Source organism: Monodon monoceros, unplaced genomic scaffold (assembly GCF_005190385.1).
Source record: "Monodon monoceros isolate NGI ecotype Baffin Bay Population unplaced genomic scaffold, NGI_Narwhal_1 Super_Scaffold_13, whole genome shotgun sequence".
In the NCBI taxonomy this organism is placed as follows: Eukaryota; Metazoa; Chordata; class Mammalia; order Artiodactyla; family Monodontidae; genus Monodon; species Monodon monoceros.
The window spans coordinates 4,163,390-4,179,249 of NW_021703769.1; the positions used below are offsets into that span (position 1 = coordinate 4,163,390).

The 15,860-nt window shown below is 53.5% G+C and overlaps 2 protein-coding genes across 5 annotated transcripts in view; one reads left to right on the forward strand and one right to left on the reverse strand.

Annotated features, from left to right (window-relative positions):
• The window catches only part of CTSZ (cathepsin Z), a 9,231-nt gene extending 4,860 nt beyond the window's left edge, over positions 1 to 4,371 (forward strand). Inside the window, 4 exon segments of the mRNA XM_029220442.1 lie at positions 1,864 to 1,868; positions 2,268 to 2,466; positions 2,862 to 3,024; positions 4,112 to 4,371. Of these exon segments, the coding sequence (XP_029076275.1) occupies positions 1,864 to 1,868; positions 2,268 to 2,466; positions 2,862 to 3,024; positions 4,112 to 4,222 (478 nt within the window). The 3' untranslated portion in view covers positions 4,223 to 4,371.
• A 569-nt stretch (positions 4,372 to 4,940) lies between these two features.
• Positions 4,941 to 15,658, reverse strand: NELFCD (negative elongation factor complex member C/D). 4 transcript variants are annotated; one of them, XM_029220440.1, is made up of 15 exons: positions 15,556 to 15,658; positions 11,797 to 11,912; positions 11,458 to 11,567; positions 10,486 to 10,595; positions 10,065 to 10,172; positions 9,426 to 9,578; positions 9,071 to 9,201; positions 8,266 to 8,431; positions 7,842 to 7,976; positions 7,294 to 7,433; positions 6,450 to 6,564; positions 6,020 to 6,115; positions 5,801 to 5,941; positions 5,371 to 5,500; positions 4,941 to 5,273 (listed from the first exon to the last, which is right to left on the reverse strand). In XM_029220440.1, the coding sequence occupies exons 1-15, from the start codon at positions 15,640 to 15,642 to the stop codon at positions 5,239 to 5,241; spliced, it is 1,773 nt and encodes a 590-aa protein (XP_029076273.1). In that variant the 5' UTR covers positions 15,643 to 15,658; the 3' UTR covers positions 4,941 to 5,238. The 4 variants fall into 4 exon arrangements, with proteins under 4 accessions (XP_029076273.1, XP_029076272.1, XP_029076271.1 ...); XM_029220439.1 differs by having other exon boundaries at positions 5,054 to 5,273; positions 5,801 to 6,115; positions 9,071 to 9,159; XM_029220438.1 differs by having other exon boundaries at positions 5,054 to 5,273; positions 5,801 to 6,115; positions 9,071 to 9,198.
• Positions 15,659 to 15,860: the final 202 nt, after the last annotated feature.

A 15,860-nucleotide genomic window follows, 5' to 3' on the forward strand; every position in this document is an offset into this window, starting at 1 on the left:
TCCCCTCCCCACCCCCCCTCTTCCCAGCGCACGTGTGGCCCGGAACCCAGACCGGCAAACTTCCCAGGGCCTGTAGCCGAGGCCCTCGGTAAGGGCGGGACGTAGCTGGGGGGACGGGAAAGGTGGGGCCTGGCATCCTTGGTGGGAAGACTAACAAAAAAAGGACTTGGGATGGGGGTCTCCAGCCTGCGTGCCCGGCGGCCAGGCCGGGCCCTGGTGTTTGGGTTTTGACGTACTGGCATTTTGGTGGTTTCATGGCCCTTTGTAAGGGGATCGCTCATCAAGGGAAGAGTGTTCTCCAGGAGCCGGGAGCGGCGAGCAGGCAGGAAGCAGACGGGCCCGGCCTGCTTCGAGACCCTGGTCCCGGCCGCCTGTGTCTGGGTGGATTTGGAGCCGAGGGTGCTGCACGGACCAGCGGATGCAAGCTGGCCTGGGGCCCTGGAGTCGGCACGGTCCTTTCAGGGTGCTCCCCTTGGAAACCCAAGGAAAGAAAAAGTCCAAACCCTAACCCCACAGTGGGTAGTTTTAAGTCACCTGTCTGAGCTCCCTCGTAACCAGAGCAGAGAGCTGAGACCAACTCAAAAGGCCTTTTGAGACAGGAGTGGGGAGGACGTGGGTGTGTGTGGGGAGACCGGGGGGCTTTTCTGCCCCCCCTTCCATCTGTAAAAGGTGTGCTCAGGCCCCTGTACCTTCTGAAGGCGCCATTCCACGCCCACAGGCTGCCCCCGCCTTGCCTCCCGGCCGTATTGCCCAGCTAGCAGGCATCTCCCCAAACTGGTCCAGTGAGGTGTTGAAGTGATAGATGCAGCAGGCGTCAGAGAACCAAGGAGAGGTGTCCAGGATGAAGGGGAGCAGGGAGGGCCCCCGCGGGCTCAGAATCGGGAACCAGGTGGTCCTCGGAGCCCTGATCCGCCCACAACTGGTCTTGTCTGTCCTCGGCCAGGCCCCTCCGGCCCACCTGGGACAACAGGGCCAGATGGAGCTCATTGGCACCTGATTGTTTGCAATAAGTAGTCCTGTCTTTTTTTTTTTTTTTTTTTTTTTGGCTGTGTTGGGTCTTCGTTGCTGCACGCAGGCTTTCTCTAGTTGCAGCGAGCGGGGGCTACTCTTTGTTGCAGTGTGCGGGCTTCTCATCGCGGTGGCTTCTCTTGTTGCAGAGCACAGGCTGTAGGCGCGCGGGCTTCAGTAGTTGTGGCGCGTGGGCTCTAGACTGCAGGCTCAGTAGTTGTGGCGCACGGGCTTAGTTGCTCCGTGGCATGCAGGATCTTCCCCGACCAAGGACCGAACCCGTGTCCCCTGCACTGACAGGCGGATTCTTAACCATTGCGCCACCAGGCAAGTTCCAGTAGTCCTGTCTTTGTATTAGCAAATGTGGCCACAGATCCACCTTTGTTCAGGTTGTCCTGGGCATTTGGTGTCCAAGGGACAAACTAAACCAACAGTTTAATCCTCAAGGAGTTTAATGTCTTGGGGAAGGAGTCTGGATAGATACAAAACTATAACAGAAATAGGTAATGTGAAAGCAGCAGAAAGTGGCACCGTGGGCCAAGGCAGGATGGACAAGGTGAGAAGTAATACTGTCTAGGGCCCAGGAGGGACGCAGGAAACGGTGTGGAGTCTTCCAGACCTAATAGCTGCACTGTTTTTTGAGGCCTAATTATTATACCTTCTCAGACCGAAATAATAAGAAAATGCTTATTTTTTCCCCCAACGTGGGGAAACAATACAATCTTATTAAAAGTGAATAATAGGGGCTTCCCTGGTGGCGCAGTGGTTGAGGGTCCGCCTGCCGATGCAGGGGACGCGGGTTCGTGCCCCGGTCCGGGAGGATCCCACGTGCCGCGGAGCGGCTGGGCCCGTGAGCCATGGCCACTGAGCCTGCGCGTCCGGAGCCTGTGCTCCGCAACGGGAGAGGCCACAACAGTGAGAGGCCCCGCGTACCGCAAAAAAAAAAAAAAGTGAATAATACATAGCCAACAATACAATCTTATTAAAAGTGAATAATTTAAACACACTCTATTCTCAGCTGTATTGTGCAAAGGCCTTTGTCCCAACTTTAAAGGAAAAGTGGAGCTTTTGAGCACCTACTGTGTGCTAATTAACGTTTCTTTCCACTGAGGCCTGGGGAAAGGCTTTTTATAACTCCTGCAGCTGAAAGAGGAGGGTAATTAAACACCCGAGGGCAAGAAGATTTCCATTATTAGCTGATGGATGGAGCGTTCAGTTAGAAAAGTGGAGTTTGGGTCTGGGCGTGCTACTTTGTTCAGGGATTAACGAGGAAATGGCCTCACGCTGACTTTCCGTGCTGTCCCCAGAGTGTGACAAGTTTAACCAGTGTGGAACATGCACTGAATTCGGAGAGTGCCACGTCATCAAGAACTACACCCTCTGGAAAGTTGGCGACTACGGCTCCGTCTCCGGGAGGGAAAAGATGATGGCAGAAATCTATGCGAAGGGGCCCATCAGGTGAGGAGCTTTGAGACCCCTGCCCGCGGAGGGCGTGCACGCTTCCAGTAAACGGGACCCAGGTGATTTTCACCCCTTTCCTTCTGGCCAACTTTACCCACAGGGCTGGAGACACAGCTGCCACGTGAGTTTTCTCAAAAGTAAAGCTCAGTAGCCCATGTGCCCCTCGTAGGATTATTGTGAGGGAAGGACACATCCATGGACAGCTCCCAGAGTGTAGCCAGTGCTCTGGGGTGGCTGGTATAGCTTCGGTAGGGAGGACGCCAGGTGAGTAACTACAGAAGTTTGGGCAGAATCATCAGGTGTGCGTTATTTAAGTTGGATCCACACGGCTCTTCCTAACGATGGTCAACATGGTCATTGAAAGCGCTCATTCTTTCCCTGCTTGCTCTCAGCTGCGGTATAATGGCAACGGATAAGATGTCTAACTACACCGGCGGCATCTATGCTGAATACCACAACAGGGCCTACATAAACCACATAGTCTCCGTGGCCGGCTGGGGTGTCAGCCATGGGACGGAGTACTGGATCGTCCGGAATTCGTGGGGCGAACCATGGGTAAGACATTTCCACTGCGACTCCTCTCACTTGGATGGTTCTGGGGGTTTTGTAGCTGAGAACCGCGGCCCTGAGCAGAGGGGCTTCAGGCTCCAGACACGTGGGGTGAGGTCCTTCTGCGCTGCACGGGGGCTGTCCCCGTCCTGTGCCTCGCAGCGCGTTTAGCAGCGTCCCAGGCCCCTACCCGGTAGACGCCAGATGCTCCTCCCTGCTCCCCAGCTGGGACAACCAGAAAACGTCTGCAGACGTTGACAAATGTCTCCCGAGGGGGATGGGGGCTGAGAAGTGCTGCTTTTGTTTCCGTTTAGCTAGCTTTTATTCCTTTACAACCATCTCATTCTTTTTCTTGCCATACTTTCGGCTCTCCTAAGTAATACTGTGGAGTTTCTTCAAAAATACTTTTTGAGTTGAGTCAAAAACCCAGGGGAATTAAATTAACTGGCAGAATTTTCGTTTCTAAGACCGAGTATTAACCATTAACAGATGAAGACACAAATTCATTGTTATGAAATCAGGGACGGTGATTTGTTTGGTTTTTTTTGGCGGTAGCGGGCCTCTCACTGTCGTGGCCTCTCCCGTTGCGGAGCACAGGCTCCGGACGCGCAGGCTCAGCGGCCATGGCTCACGGGCCCAGCCGCTCCGCGGCATGTGGGATCTTCCCGGACCGGGGCACGAACCCACGTCCCCTGCATCGGCAGGCGGACTCTCAACCAGTGCGCCACCAGGGAAGCCCAGGGATGGTGATTTATGTCAAAGTGATGAAATGTCAATATTTTTTATTAAACGACTATAAATGGGGATATTAATAGGTAGTCGAGTCATCTGGTCTGAAGAGTCGATCAGCATTTTAGTTAATTAGCTCTCGGCATAACAGGGCCATGCACCCCTCGTGTTGAATATTAACCAAGTTGAATATTTCACAAAAGCTATTTCCGAACAGGGGTCCTAGGAAAGGGAAGGGTCAGCCGAGTGGGTGGCTGGGATGCCGCAGACCCCCCAAGCCTGAGGCTGAGTGAGGAGGGGAGGGGGTCAGTCTACTCAGAGCGCAGACAGGATCTGAGCTGACGCATGGTCCCACTCTTCACAGGGTGAGCGGGGCTGGATGCGCATAGTGACCAGCGCCTACAGAGGTGGCAAGGGTGCCGACTACAACCTTGCCATCGAGGAGAACTGCACATTTGGGGACCCCATCGTTTAAGGCAGACGTCTCCAGAGGAGCGGCTCTTAAAGAAATGATCGCATGAGCCGTAACCAGAGGGCATCCCACCTTCACGGGCACTGGGGTGGTACTGCCGTGGTTTGAAGGAACTGGGGGTTGGCGGTCACATATGTGATGGCTGGTGACGGCCCTGGGCGCCCGGGAGGGACGGCCGCCGCGATGCCGCAGGGGCTGAACGCGTTCCCGGCGGGGGGGAGTCGCGGGGGGGACGACCCAGCACCCGCACAGGACGGCTTCCTGCCGGGAGGACGGCAGCGCACCATCTACCTGGAGAAGCGTGAGCCACCAGGCGGTGAATGATGTGACCTGTTTTCTTCAATAAATCACTTGGCGACTGTGGTCTGTGATGTATTTAAGAGGTGGAACATTTCAGACTTGTCATCACCAGTTCCTCTGTCACCCTGAAGTCAATGGTAGGGCCGAGGGGGGATGGCGATCTCAAGTTGCCCAAGGGATGAATAAAATGCACACTTCACACCAGAACTGAATCTGAGTGCTTTATTTACACACGAAAACAACATTAACACCGGGACCTACACCTTCCAACCGCAGAAGGGCTTTTTATTTGTTCTCGGAAAATGAAAGCAATTGCAATAATACGAACTAACCAATGGAGCCTTGTGAGGAAACTTAAATCAACTCTGAAAAGAGTTCATCTAAGTGTCTCAGTTTCTGAATTTCCACCCCCACCCCCACCCCCGGGGCTGACAGCTGGCTACATCCCAAGAGGTGACGGGAACCTAGTTCCGCTACTGGGGGAAATGAGTACTATAAACAGGACTTGGGGGCAGCCCTGGACTCACGAGGAGAGGGGACTGTTCCTAATAGCCGTTACACTGCTAACACCTTCCTTTTTAAAAAAGTTACCCACCTCCTCCCACCACAGCCCATTTCCAAGATGCTGACTGGACCTCTTCAACAATAGCTTCTGGAAAGGGTTTTTCCACAGCGGGTCTCCTGGAATGTTCTGCTCCAGCTCTGGAGGATGCTCTGAATCAGTTCACCAAGATGAAGTTAGACTTGCAGTGAGCTTTAACGAACGGAAGGAAAACAGGCACTGGGTTAGAAACAGGAGGGAAACAATGACATTGAAAACTGCAGCCAAGAGACGCTCACGCCAACCCTACCTATAAACTCTGTCACAGGGTCGTGTTCACCTTCTGTTTTAATGGTGCCGGCGATGCTGTCGTTCTCCAGGATAGGAAGGAAAAGCTGCACGAAGTCAGAGGTGTAGGGGGGCGCGATGACGTCGAGCACCTACGGGGAGCACAGCCTGTGAGCGGCTCCGACTACCAGTCAGACGGCAACAGTGCGGCGAGACCCCTCCCCCAACCCCCGCCATTCTGCTTCCTGCCGACAATCTCCGACATTAAGACGCCCAGGGGCCAGGCAGGTAAAACACTGTTCCTGCAGGTAGGAGGTGCCTGGTAGACTGGCATCCGTGTCACTGTCATCACCGTGACTCTCCGACGGCACGGCTCCGGAGTGCGGTACCAGATGACTACATCAAGCCAAGAAGGGCGCTGCCGGGGGAAGCGGTAACCGGCGCGCGCTGACCTCAGTCACAAAGTGGCGAATGAGGGAGATGTCGGTGTCCAGCTTCTCCAGACACTTGCGGATGTAACTGACCACGGGGAGCACGTAGCCCCGGCTCAGCAGGTGCACCATCCTGTCCAGGAGGGTCTTCTTCAACTCGAGCTGCACGGGTGGGGCGACAAGGCTGAGAAAGGGGCCGCCTTCCCGCTGTGCAGCCCAGCCCTCGGGCTGCCCGCTCACCTGCTCCATCACGTCCAGCTGGGAATGCTCTGTCTCGAAGAGCTTCACCAGCAGCTGCAGGACCTGCGGGTGGAGGAGCTGGTGGCAGGTGCTGATCTACAAAGAGGCCAAAGGGAGCCACCCTGAGCGCTATGGCTGGGCCTCTGGGCTCCCCGCCGGCCCCAGAGAACCGTCACCAAAGACAGCTCGTGGCTGAGGACGGCGGGCCCAGCACTCGGCCCAGGGCCGGCCAGCCTCTGACCCATTCCTCATCCTTTCAGGGACACTTGATAAAAACGGAGAGATCTGCGGAGTCAACGAAACTAGCTCCTTAAAAGGAAACTCCTCATTTAGAACAGAAATAACCAGCTCCGGAAGGACTGCCTTCTGAAGGCGGGGAACAGACGTGCGAGAGCCTCGGACCCGGAGCTGGGGGGTCCGCAGCCCCTACCTCGTCCAGCAGTGCCAGGTGCACCGGGGTGTGGTCCGTCTGCAGCTGGAAGTACCTCGGCTCCGACACAGTCCAGTCCACCCACTTCAGCACACCCATGGCCACCACTGGAAACCTACAGGTACACAAGGCAGAACGCTTCCTTTAAACAAAGTTTTCTAAAGGGCAAACACCAAAACAAACAACACCAACTCAAGCCAGCCCATCAAGTCACTCTACAACGTGCTCTGCCAGGGAGACACGATGAGCTGAGAACAGGCTGACGAGACCAGCATCCTCTCAAAGGCGCAGCTCGAGAACCCGAATCCCACGCTCAGCTGACTTTGGACCAACTTTGCTGGCTTGAAAGGAAAAGACCATTCATGCAACACTCCATGAGCTTGGTGGACTGGGCTGAAGCTTACTTTTATTTAGCAAACCCTCTCTTTGTCACTAGCACAAATTAACGGAGGAAGGTTCAAATGCCTAAGAGGACACCCTGTGTGTCAGCTTTTCTAGTGAATGCTTATTTAAATAATTGGCATGACACCCACCATTTCTATCTAGGTGATACCTTGTTGGTCTAACTTTTACTGTAAATAGAGCCTCTTCTTCAAGTCAATTTTTGTAATTCTGGTTGGTCTTCCTTTTTCTTAGTCTAATTTGCAAATGGACTTCTGGCAAGTAAACACCTGAAAATTACTCATGCTGCTAGAACAGTTTAAAGTGCTCTCTCTCTATTGACGAAAGAGAAAATAAATACGATGAATAAGTATCTCTGAATGTTTTATTTTTTGAGCTTTTAATATGAAAGCTCAAGCCCCTCCTCCCCAGAGAATCAGGGTTAGAACCTCCACGTGCTCACCTGATACACTGGTAGAGGGTGCTCAGCTCGGCCACAAGCTCAGACGCCCCTTTGTTCTCATTGCAACACAAGTTGTGAACAGTCTCAACAGCTTTCGATGTTGACTTCAGCTCGTCTTTATTGATGCTGACTCGCTTGTTCTGAAAACACATGAAGTCGGTGAATCCCGACGGTGCCCGCGTCCTTGCAGTCGGGGTAACCTGGCCTCGGCCCTTCTCTCTGCAAACCCCCGTCCCTGTCTCTGAAGTGTACCCATCACACAGAGAGACCGTCCGCCAGGGAGACCGGCGTCCCTCGGTGGCTTAGGGAATCGGTTTCGTATCTTTAGCCACACTTCAAATTACAGTTTAAATTAGTATCGTAGATGCTGTGCACCTTTCCTTGAGACATTTAGCACTTTGACTTATTTTATGCAGAAACACTAGAAAAGACATTTCTAACACTAGTTGGGCCCATGATTCCCTGCAGCCAAAATTCCCAAATAACACCACAGAGAGGAGGTTTCTGGCTCCGTAAAAAAGTCCATGAGTTCTCAGAACTGACAGTACCTTCTTCCAGGTCTCCACCACGCTCGCTGCATATGCTAAGATGTGGATGTACTTGTGCTTGTGGTCCTGGTTGATCCTGGCCCCTGGTTTAAAGAGTGACTGCATGAACAGGTCCAGGAAGGCCGGCACCCGGATCTGAAGAGAAACACACAAACACACTGAAAAGGAACACAGAAGCGAGATGGCAGGTAAGTCCACACGCACCCATGGCAGGAGGGCCCACTCACGCCCACCGCTGCATGTGCTTCAGGGTTGTGAGGGCCGAGGGTGTGATGAGGAAGGACCAGGGAGAGGACAGAAACATTTCAATAGGAATGTGCACTCGCTGACTTCGAGAATTAAAAGGAACAACTTTCCAAAAGAATATGCTTCCGACAGGCGCTGAGGGTGTCCCATCTTAAGGTTAAAATGAAAAGCAACTCACGAGTTCAACAGGAGGCGGGTCCATGCTTGTAAACATCTTGAACAGGACTGTGATGTCGGCCGGATTCAGGGCTCCCTTGGACAACATAGCCCCAAGGGCCTGACACGCCCGGGGGTAGGAGGCAGCTGTGCCCAGTGCGAGCGTGATCTGACTGGCATCATGGCCTCTTGATGAAAAAAAATCGTACATCCCATCACTGATGAGGTGGTGCCCTGTCCTGCCCTCTCCTTCCTTCTTTTCCTTCCTTCCTTCTTTCAGATTTATGCTTTGAACTGTTGAGGTCCCTTTGTTTTTTCATATTTCTCTCATCCACTGGTACGTTTACTAACTGACCCACGAAAGCAACATTTAGAGGCAACTGGGAAAGAACGGTTCGGTACAGCTCAGAGGCTTCCTAAAAGGAACCACGCACTTTTTAAGTACCTTAAGACTCCATTAGTAGACGATAAAGCTAATGGGGGCTAGTTTTGTTCTGTAGGATATGGAGCACGATCCAACCATCAGACTGCTAAAGAGCTATTCCGGGACTGTTGCGTGTGCCACTGGTGAATCCCAATATGTTGGGAATTTAGGTTCATAAGTACAGTGAACTCAACGATAAGCAAATCGTTTACCAAGTATTCATCGAAGCAAAACTTTCCGAAGCAAGCTCTCTCCACGTATTTAAAATTAGCCCGACTTTTTCAGCTCTACTGGATAAAAGCAAGTTTACCTATCTATCAAAAACAGGAGGACCTAGAGTCTTCGGTTGTGGACACAGGGCAATGTGGTAGGGGCGAGAGCGAGCTGACAGGCAGCCTCTCACCTCTCCTGGGCGAAGCGCTGGACCTCCTGTGCGGCCCTGCGCACGGCCGAGCCCCCCTGCTCCTCCTGGGCCAGCACGGACATCAGGGCCTGGGCGAACAGATACGTGTGCTCCCCGTGACACACCATCTTCTGGAAGACGGCAGGGAGACAGCGTGTGGGGTTTCAGGACCACAGCAATGACAAAGGCAGACAGAAGAGTCGGACTCCGACAGTTCTGCACACAAGTCCCCACCTGGGAAGGTGCCCTGCGACCCACACACTCTCCACAGTAAAGAGCATTTCCCGTTAGAAGATGCATGGCCCCATGCGAACGGCCTCCTCCTGATCTGAGCCACATCAAGTAAAGCGCTTACAGCAAACTCAGGGAGATTTTTTTCGAGGTTTTCTTCGCCTCCGTCCAAAATCGTAGCTAGAGAGGTACGAAGCACTCTAGAAAACACCTCCAGCTGCTGGCAGGCCGTGGACACGCTGGTGATCTCCCCTTGGTACCCCGCGTCGGAAATAAGCTGCAACACGGAAGTAAGCCACACACAGTGCTGACGAGCCGTGGCCCCGCGCCCACAGGAAGGCGGCCGCTGGCCGAGCCTGGGGTGAGGACGGACGGGCACTGGGCGCGGGTCTCAAACTTCTGCTCGGGTCCCCGCTTCACCACTAACTAGGTTGGTGGTCCCAGTCAAGCCCCCCACCCTTGAGTCTTCGTGTGTGAGACGGAGGAGATGGACCAGGCGCTCTTAGAGGCTCCTCTCTGAACACAAGGCTCTGTCCCCTGTTCCTGGCCAATCCTAAAACACAGGCCACTCGATCCCAAAACATACAAAGTCTACGCTTTTCCCTCTGGATGTTTACGACCTACTAAAGTGAAACGACGAAAACCTTTACAAATAAAGCACGCAGGATCTTTTCAAAGGACACAGACCAACAACCAACCAAGTCAAAATCACCCTCATTCATAAATACTTTCATCTTTTCTCGGACTCTAGGACTCCTCCTACCTTAACAGTGAAGTTGAGCATCAAACAGTCTGGGTGGGCTTCAGCCAGTTTGTAGAAAAGGTCTCTCCACGTGGTATGTGCAATCATTTGTTCAAGCCAAGCGGGGGTCTGACAACAAGCAAACAAACAAAAAGCAAGGTAAGAGGCCTAGCTTTCGCCTAAGTGAAGGTGACGTCGTGGCAGCAGACACAGCAAGAGCCCCTGGGCTCCTGGCTCTGCCGCGGTCCCCCACACAGGAAGAAGCAGGCCGCGGGCTGCTGAGGGTGCCTGGTGGCCGGGCGGCCGAGCCCGAGCCCCGAACGCCCCCGCAGCGTGTGGAAGCTCCAGCCCTGACTGACACAACGCGCCACACTCCACCCTGAGGTGGAATCAGCAGAGGACTCTAGGAGCTGGAATTAAAAAAGGGAAAAAGGTTCCTCACCTCTCCTTCTTCAGTAAAGATAGAATCTGCTTTGCGGGGGTCGAAATGTTTGATCAGTAAACTCTTCAGATGATTTTCCACAGTTTCCTGAACCTGCACTGGTTCAACACCTGAAAGAAAATGCAAGCCACGAGATGGAAAATGGCAATCTCTCAATGCACTGTGTTATTTTAGAAAAAGTCGACAGATCAAAAGTTTACATGCAAATCAAATATCACAGAACTGCTTCTGACCACTTAGGATCTGGGGCCTCTTATAAAAATTAATATTACTCATATTCGATGGTAAGACCCAAAAAAGAGTCCAGGGCAAAACACACAAGGATGCTTGTTTACGTGGAAAGGACAGTGACATCTTCGAAGCCTCGCTAGGAACAAGGACAAATTGCCAAAATGGAAAAACACCCCCCCTCCCCCATGGCAGAACAGAGCAGATGCCAGCCAGGGGGCACACTCATGTGTGATGACCGTGACAGCAGGGAGTCAACTCGTTTACGGGCAGCACCCACTCCACGATGTCATCTGTACTCAGCACAGAGGATTTACAGTAAGGCTCTACTTGGATCATAGTAGCTAAAAGCCATAATCATGCCCAGTCCTAAATTAGCCATGATTTCTGCTTGCTATAATAGACCTCTTAAAGATGACACACTGAACATACACCGTATAATTCTCTACTTCTACAACACGGTAGGGAAAACAGCTCAATGAGAATCACATTTGCGGGTTATCTGTGAACCTCAATTATTGAATCAAAGATAAAAATCAAGCCAATGAAAATGGGTAAGAAGTTCAGTTCTTACTGACAGAGGTGTTAAAAACCAGGAAAACAAACAAACAAACAAACAGAAAGAACCAGGACAACGAAGAAGGCCTTTCCAGCTCATCAGCATGATGATGACCCAGCGGCTCTGTACTGTGCTCGGTAAAGGTCCCGCGGGGGAAGGGCCAGGACCCCACCCCCACACAGCACCTGTCTGAATGAGCCACTCGGCCAGCAGGTTGACGGTCTGGGCCACAGCAGTGTAGTTCTCTGACAAGAGCTGGATAACGTTCTCTGGAGACCCTCCTGCCTGAAAATACCTAGAAAAGAGGAACAAACAAGCTGTGACACTCAAATGGACGCAGATGGGCATGGGGATGGACAGCCGTGGCAGGGTGAGGAGGAAGACAGGTTATTCAGGCTTCTAAAGTGGGGGGACCCCTAGAGGCCTTCCATTCCCGTACCGCATTCTTCTGAATTTCACGTTATCATCTTTTGGGTCTATTACACAACTTTCTCCTCCCAGTGCAGACAACCTTTCTCACATACCTCTTTAGAGTGTTAAAGATGGAGGGTTCCATTATATAATCCCGGGTAGAAAATTTATGTAGGCATTCTTGCTGGACCTCGGCATCATCTTCTCCCTCTCCATAATCATCCTCCTGCTGTTGGCAAAAAGAGCCAGGCTATTCTTCGGGACTACAAGTATCCTGCAATCTCACCTTAAACCCGTATGACGCTGTCCACGTCAAAAGTGCTCCACGGACTTCCCTGGTGGCGCAGTGGTTAAGAATCCGCCTGCCAATGCAGGCGACACGGGTTCGAGCCCTGGTCTGGGAGGATCCCACATGCCGCGGAGCAACTGAGCCCGTGCGCCACAACTACGGAGCCTGCGCTCTAGGGCCCTCAGGCCACAACTACTGAAGCCCATGCTCCACAACAAGAGAAGCCACCGCAACGAGAAACCCGCGCACCGCAATGAAGAGCAGCCCCCACTCACCGCAACTAGAGAAAGCCCACGCACAGCAACAAAGACCCAATGCAGCCAAAAATTAATTAATTTTTTTAAAAAGTTCAACGTATGTCATTTCATTTGACTTTCACGACAATCTCATGAAGTACACTGGACAAGTAATGTGAGTGGCTAAGAAAACGGAATCCAGAATCATACCAAGTGAGATTGTATGGCGACTCCACGCTGGCAAACTTGTGTACGCGGTCATACAAGTTACCGCATCTCATGCAAGACACCTCACCTGGGCATCCATTTCTCTTCTACTGAACAAGGACAACAATGGGACCTACTCCCATTTGGCTGCTGTGAGGATTCCAGGAGCTAATTTTTGGAAGAGCCAAGCACAGCACCTGACATTTGGTATGAGTTCAGTAGGTGTTAGCTGCTATTACTGTCGTCACTATTACTATTTCATATGTGCCATGCACGGAAGGCTTTCCAACAAAGACTGAGGAAGCGATTCTCGAAGGCCATTTGCTGTCAGAAAGTGCAGCTCACTGGCTTGCCTCACATCAGCAGGCCTGCCTGGATACTAGTCCCTGTCCTACACGGCGGCGACCTTAGGCAAGTCGCTGGATCTAAGGGTACGACAGGATGGTGATGTGATGACAGAGGACGGAATGACCCCAGGGTCTGCCCAGCTTTAACGCTGTTACCAAAAAGCGGATGCTTTTTGGACACTCACTACACTGAGCACTACACAGGACACCTAAGAAACTGTAAGACAAGAGGTGGCTTTTTCTGCTGAAGGAGTTTACAAACCAGTAACTGCCCCTAACATAATGGGGTAAGAGCTAGGCCAGAGATCAGCAAACTATGGCCCAGGGCCAAATCCATCCTCCTTTTGTCTTTGTAAGTAAAGCTTTATTGGAACACAGCCACACAGCCCCCTTTTTAAAAACATATTGTCTATGCCTGCTTCCCCCCTATAAAATGGGCAGAGTGGAGCTGTGACAGAGACCTGCAGAGCCAACAATATTTACTGTCTGGCCCTTTCCAGAAAAGCTTGCCCACCCCTGACGCAGACTTACATCCTGAAAGCAGTGCTCTGGGAGAAGGAACATGATTCCTTCACTATGGAGACCGGGGAGTCTTCTCTTGGACCTTATTTGAGTGGGAGCCTCGAGCAAGGCTTCTGAAGGCAGGCCGGCCTTTGCCCCAGGAGGCATCCTTGGGTGTCTGGATTCTCGGGCTTCTCCCCTGGGCACTCATCTTTTCCACTACATCTTCTCCTGGGTCATGCCACTTCCCTGCTCATAAATCTAGAATTTAGCCTAGATCTCTCTCTCTCAAGCTCTAGACTCAAGCATTCAACTGTCTATTCTCACTTCCATTCACATGTCCCACTAGTACGGCAAACTCATTAGATTCCAAACTGACCTCCTCTTTTCCCTCTAAACAGATCTGCTTCCTACAACCCATGTTTTTGTAAAGGACTCCTTAAACTCACAAACCTAGAAGAGGTCTTCAATTTCTGCTCCCACATCCTGTCCAAAGACCCATCAGTTCTCTCTCCCACATGTCTAACCAACTTGGCCCTTCCTTCCCTCTTTCCCTCTGCCCTTCCTTATTTTGGGCACGCTCGCAGTTGCAATGGTCCCCCAGTGGCGTGGTCTCATTCCTTCCTTTCAGTCACCTTTCACACTGATGCCACCATGACCTTAATAAGCCACAAATCTGATGTCTCTTTCTTGCTTAAAGTTTCCTATCTCCCTCAGAAAAGACATCCAGGCTCCAGCAGGACTTCAACCTCCCGCTCGCTTGCCTCCGCAGTGTCGTCCCTCGGCACTCCCCACTGGCAAGCCACAGCCGGACTAAGCTATCTGCACTTCAGTACCCCTTAGCTTCTGTCGTCTGGACTGAATGTCACAGCGGCCTCCTTACACATCTTCCTGCCTCCCCCAAATCCACCCACCATGGGGTTAAGTGACTAGATGGCCCTTAGATATGCCCTAGTTGTAGCGCGCTGTGACCGGAAGGCTCCGGTGGTCCGGCGGTTTGCTGGAGTGGAGATGGAGACAAAGGACCTAAGTGGGATCCCCATTCCTTCATGTATGAGTTTCATGACCTTGGGCAGGTCACTCGGTCCTCCCGTCTCACTTTCTTCATTTTCAACATGAGCAGAGTTAACACCCAACTCAGTATCTTGAGTGTGGAATGAGATGATGCACGAAAGCGCCTAGCCGGCACAGCTTTTCAATTAGCTACATCTGACTCTCTCTCCACTCTGAGCCTCCAACACCCTGGAACGATCCAACACGTGAAGCCTAGAGTGTCACTCCCTGCCCCCAACTCTTGAACAAGTCATGCTTTTCAGCAGCTCTCAGAAGGCCCTTCAGAACCCACTGCTTCCACCAGGCAACTAACCACACAGGCCTCCTTTCAGCTCCTGGAACACAGCGCCCACCTTTGCATCCCTGTACCCCGGCTTCAATGCCCTCAGTGCCCCGCCAGCCCCTTTCAACAGGGCACGCCCCACTCCAGGCTTTCTTCCTTCAAAATATCACTTCAGTATGTTCCCAAAACACCTAACCTTGACTCTTGTTAAAAGGCAGGTTCCTAGGCTCCCCTCCAGACCAACTCCTCCCAGGCCCCAGGGGAGGGGCCTGGGAAGCTGGGTTTCAAACATCACTGCGGGTGGGTCTTCAGATGAGAATCAGGTTGGGGTCCCCTGGCCGAGCGACTGCGCCCAGTCCCTACTGTGCAACCCCTGGCTTCTGGGGAGAAGGTTCTGAGCCTCCCGCAGCTTCCCCAGCAAACCCCTGAAGGTCAAGGATGGACGATCCTTTCTCCCTCACTCAGGCCAAGGGTTGATTACATCAGCCAGAGCGCCCAAGAGTATGGTTTACAAACAGTAAAGCACGTGTGCGGAAGTCCAAGGTCCACTCTTCCCCCTCATGATGCTGAGTTGGATTGTTTTAGAGATTATGGCTACTTTTCACAGTGTGCGTCTGGGCCCAATCCTCCACCTTCGAGGTGCTGTCTGACCCTCCCGGCGGGGCTAGGAAGTCCCAGGACCCGGCCCCGAGGCCGCCCCAGGGTGGTCGGAAGGTCAGCTCGGGTCACGACTGGGGGGCGGTGCCCCTGCGGCCGGAGCCCGTCACTGGGGGGGACCGGGTCCTCGCCACGCATCACCGTCCAGTGCCCCGCGAGAGGCCGCGCGCCCGGGGGGGTGGTCGAGCGGCGGGAGGGGGCGGGGCGAGCTGTGCTTGGACCACGCGGCGGGGGCGGGGCCGGCCCGCCGGCGACGGAGACCAACAGTCCTCGTCGGGGGCGCCCGGTGCCCCCCTCACCTGGCCGCCGTCCGCCTCGTCGCCCCACTCGGCCGCGCTCCCGAAGTAGTCCTCGTCCATGATGGCGCCCGGCGCGGCCCCCGCCATCCTCTCCCGCGAGCGCGCGCGCGAGCACGGCGCATGCGCACGGCGGACGGGCGAGCGCGCGCGCGCGGCCCCGCGGCCCCGCCCCCTGCGGACGCGCGCCTCATCCCAGGCGGGAAGAGCAGGGCCGGGGCGGAGGGGCGGGGCCGGCGCGGAGGGGTGGGGCGCAGAGGGCAGCCTGCACGCGGCGGAGGGAACCACCCGTGCTGATCCAGAAGCGC

Bases quoted from the DNA above. Each gene is read 5' to 3' on its own strand.
- NELFCD (XM_029220437.1), bottom strand. From the start codon at position 15,642: ATGGCGGGGGCCGCGCCGGGCGCCATCATGGACGAGGACTACTTCGGG. The intron at 11,568-11,796 runs GTATGTGAGAAA...CCTCTTTTCTAG, and splicing joins ATCTTTAACACTCTAAAGAG to GTATTTTCAGGCAGGAGGGT. The intron at 6,116-6,449 runs GTAGGGGCTGCG...GCCTCTTTGTAG, and splicing joins ACCTGGCACTGCTGGACGAG to ATCAGCACCTGCCACCAGCT.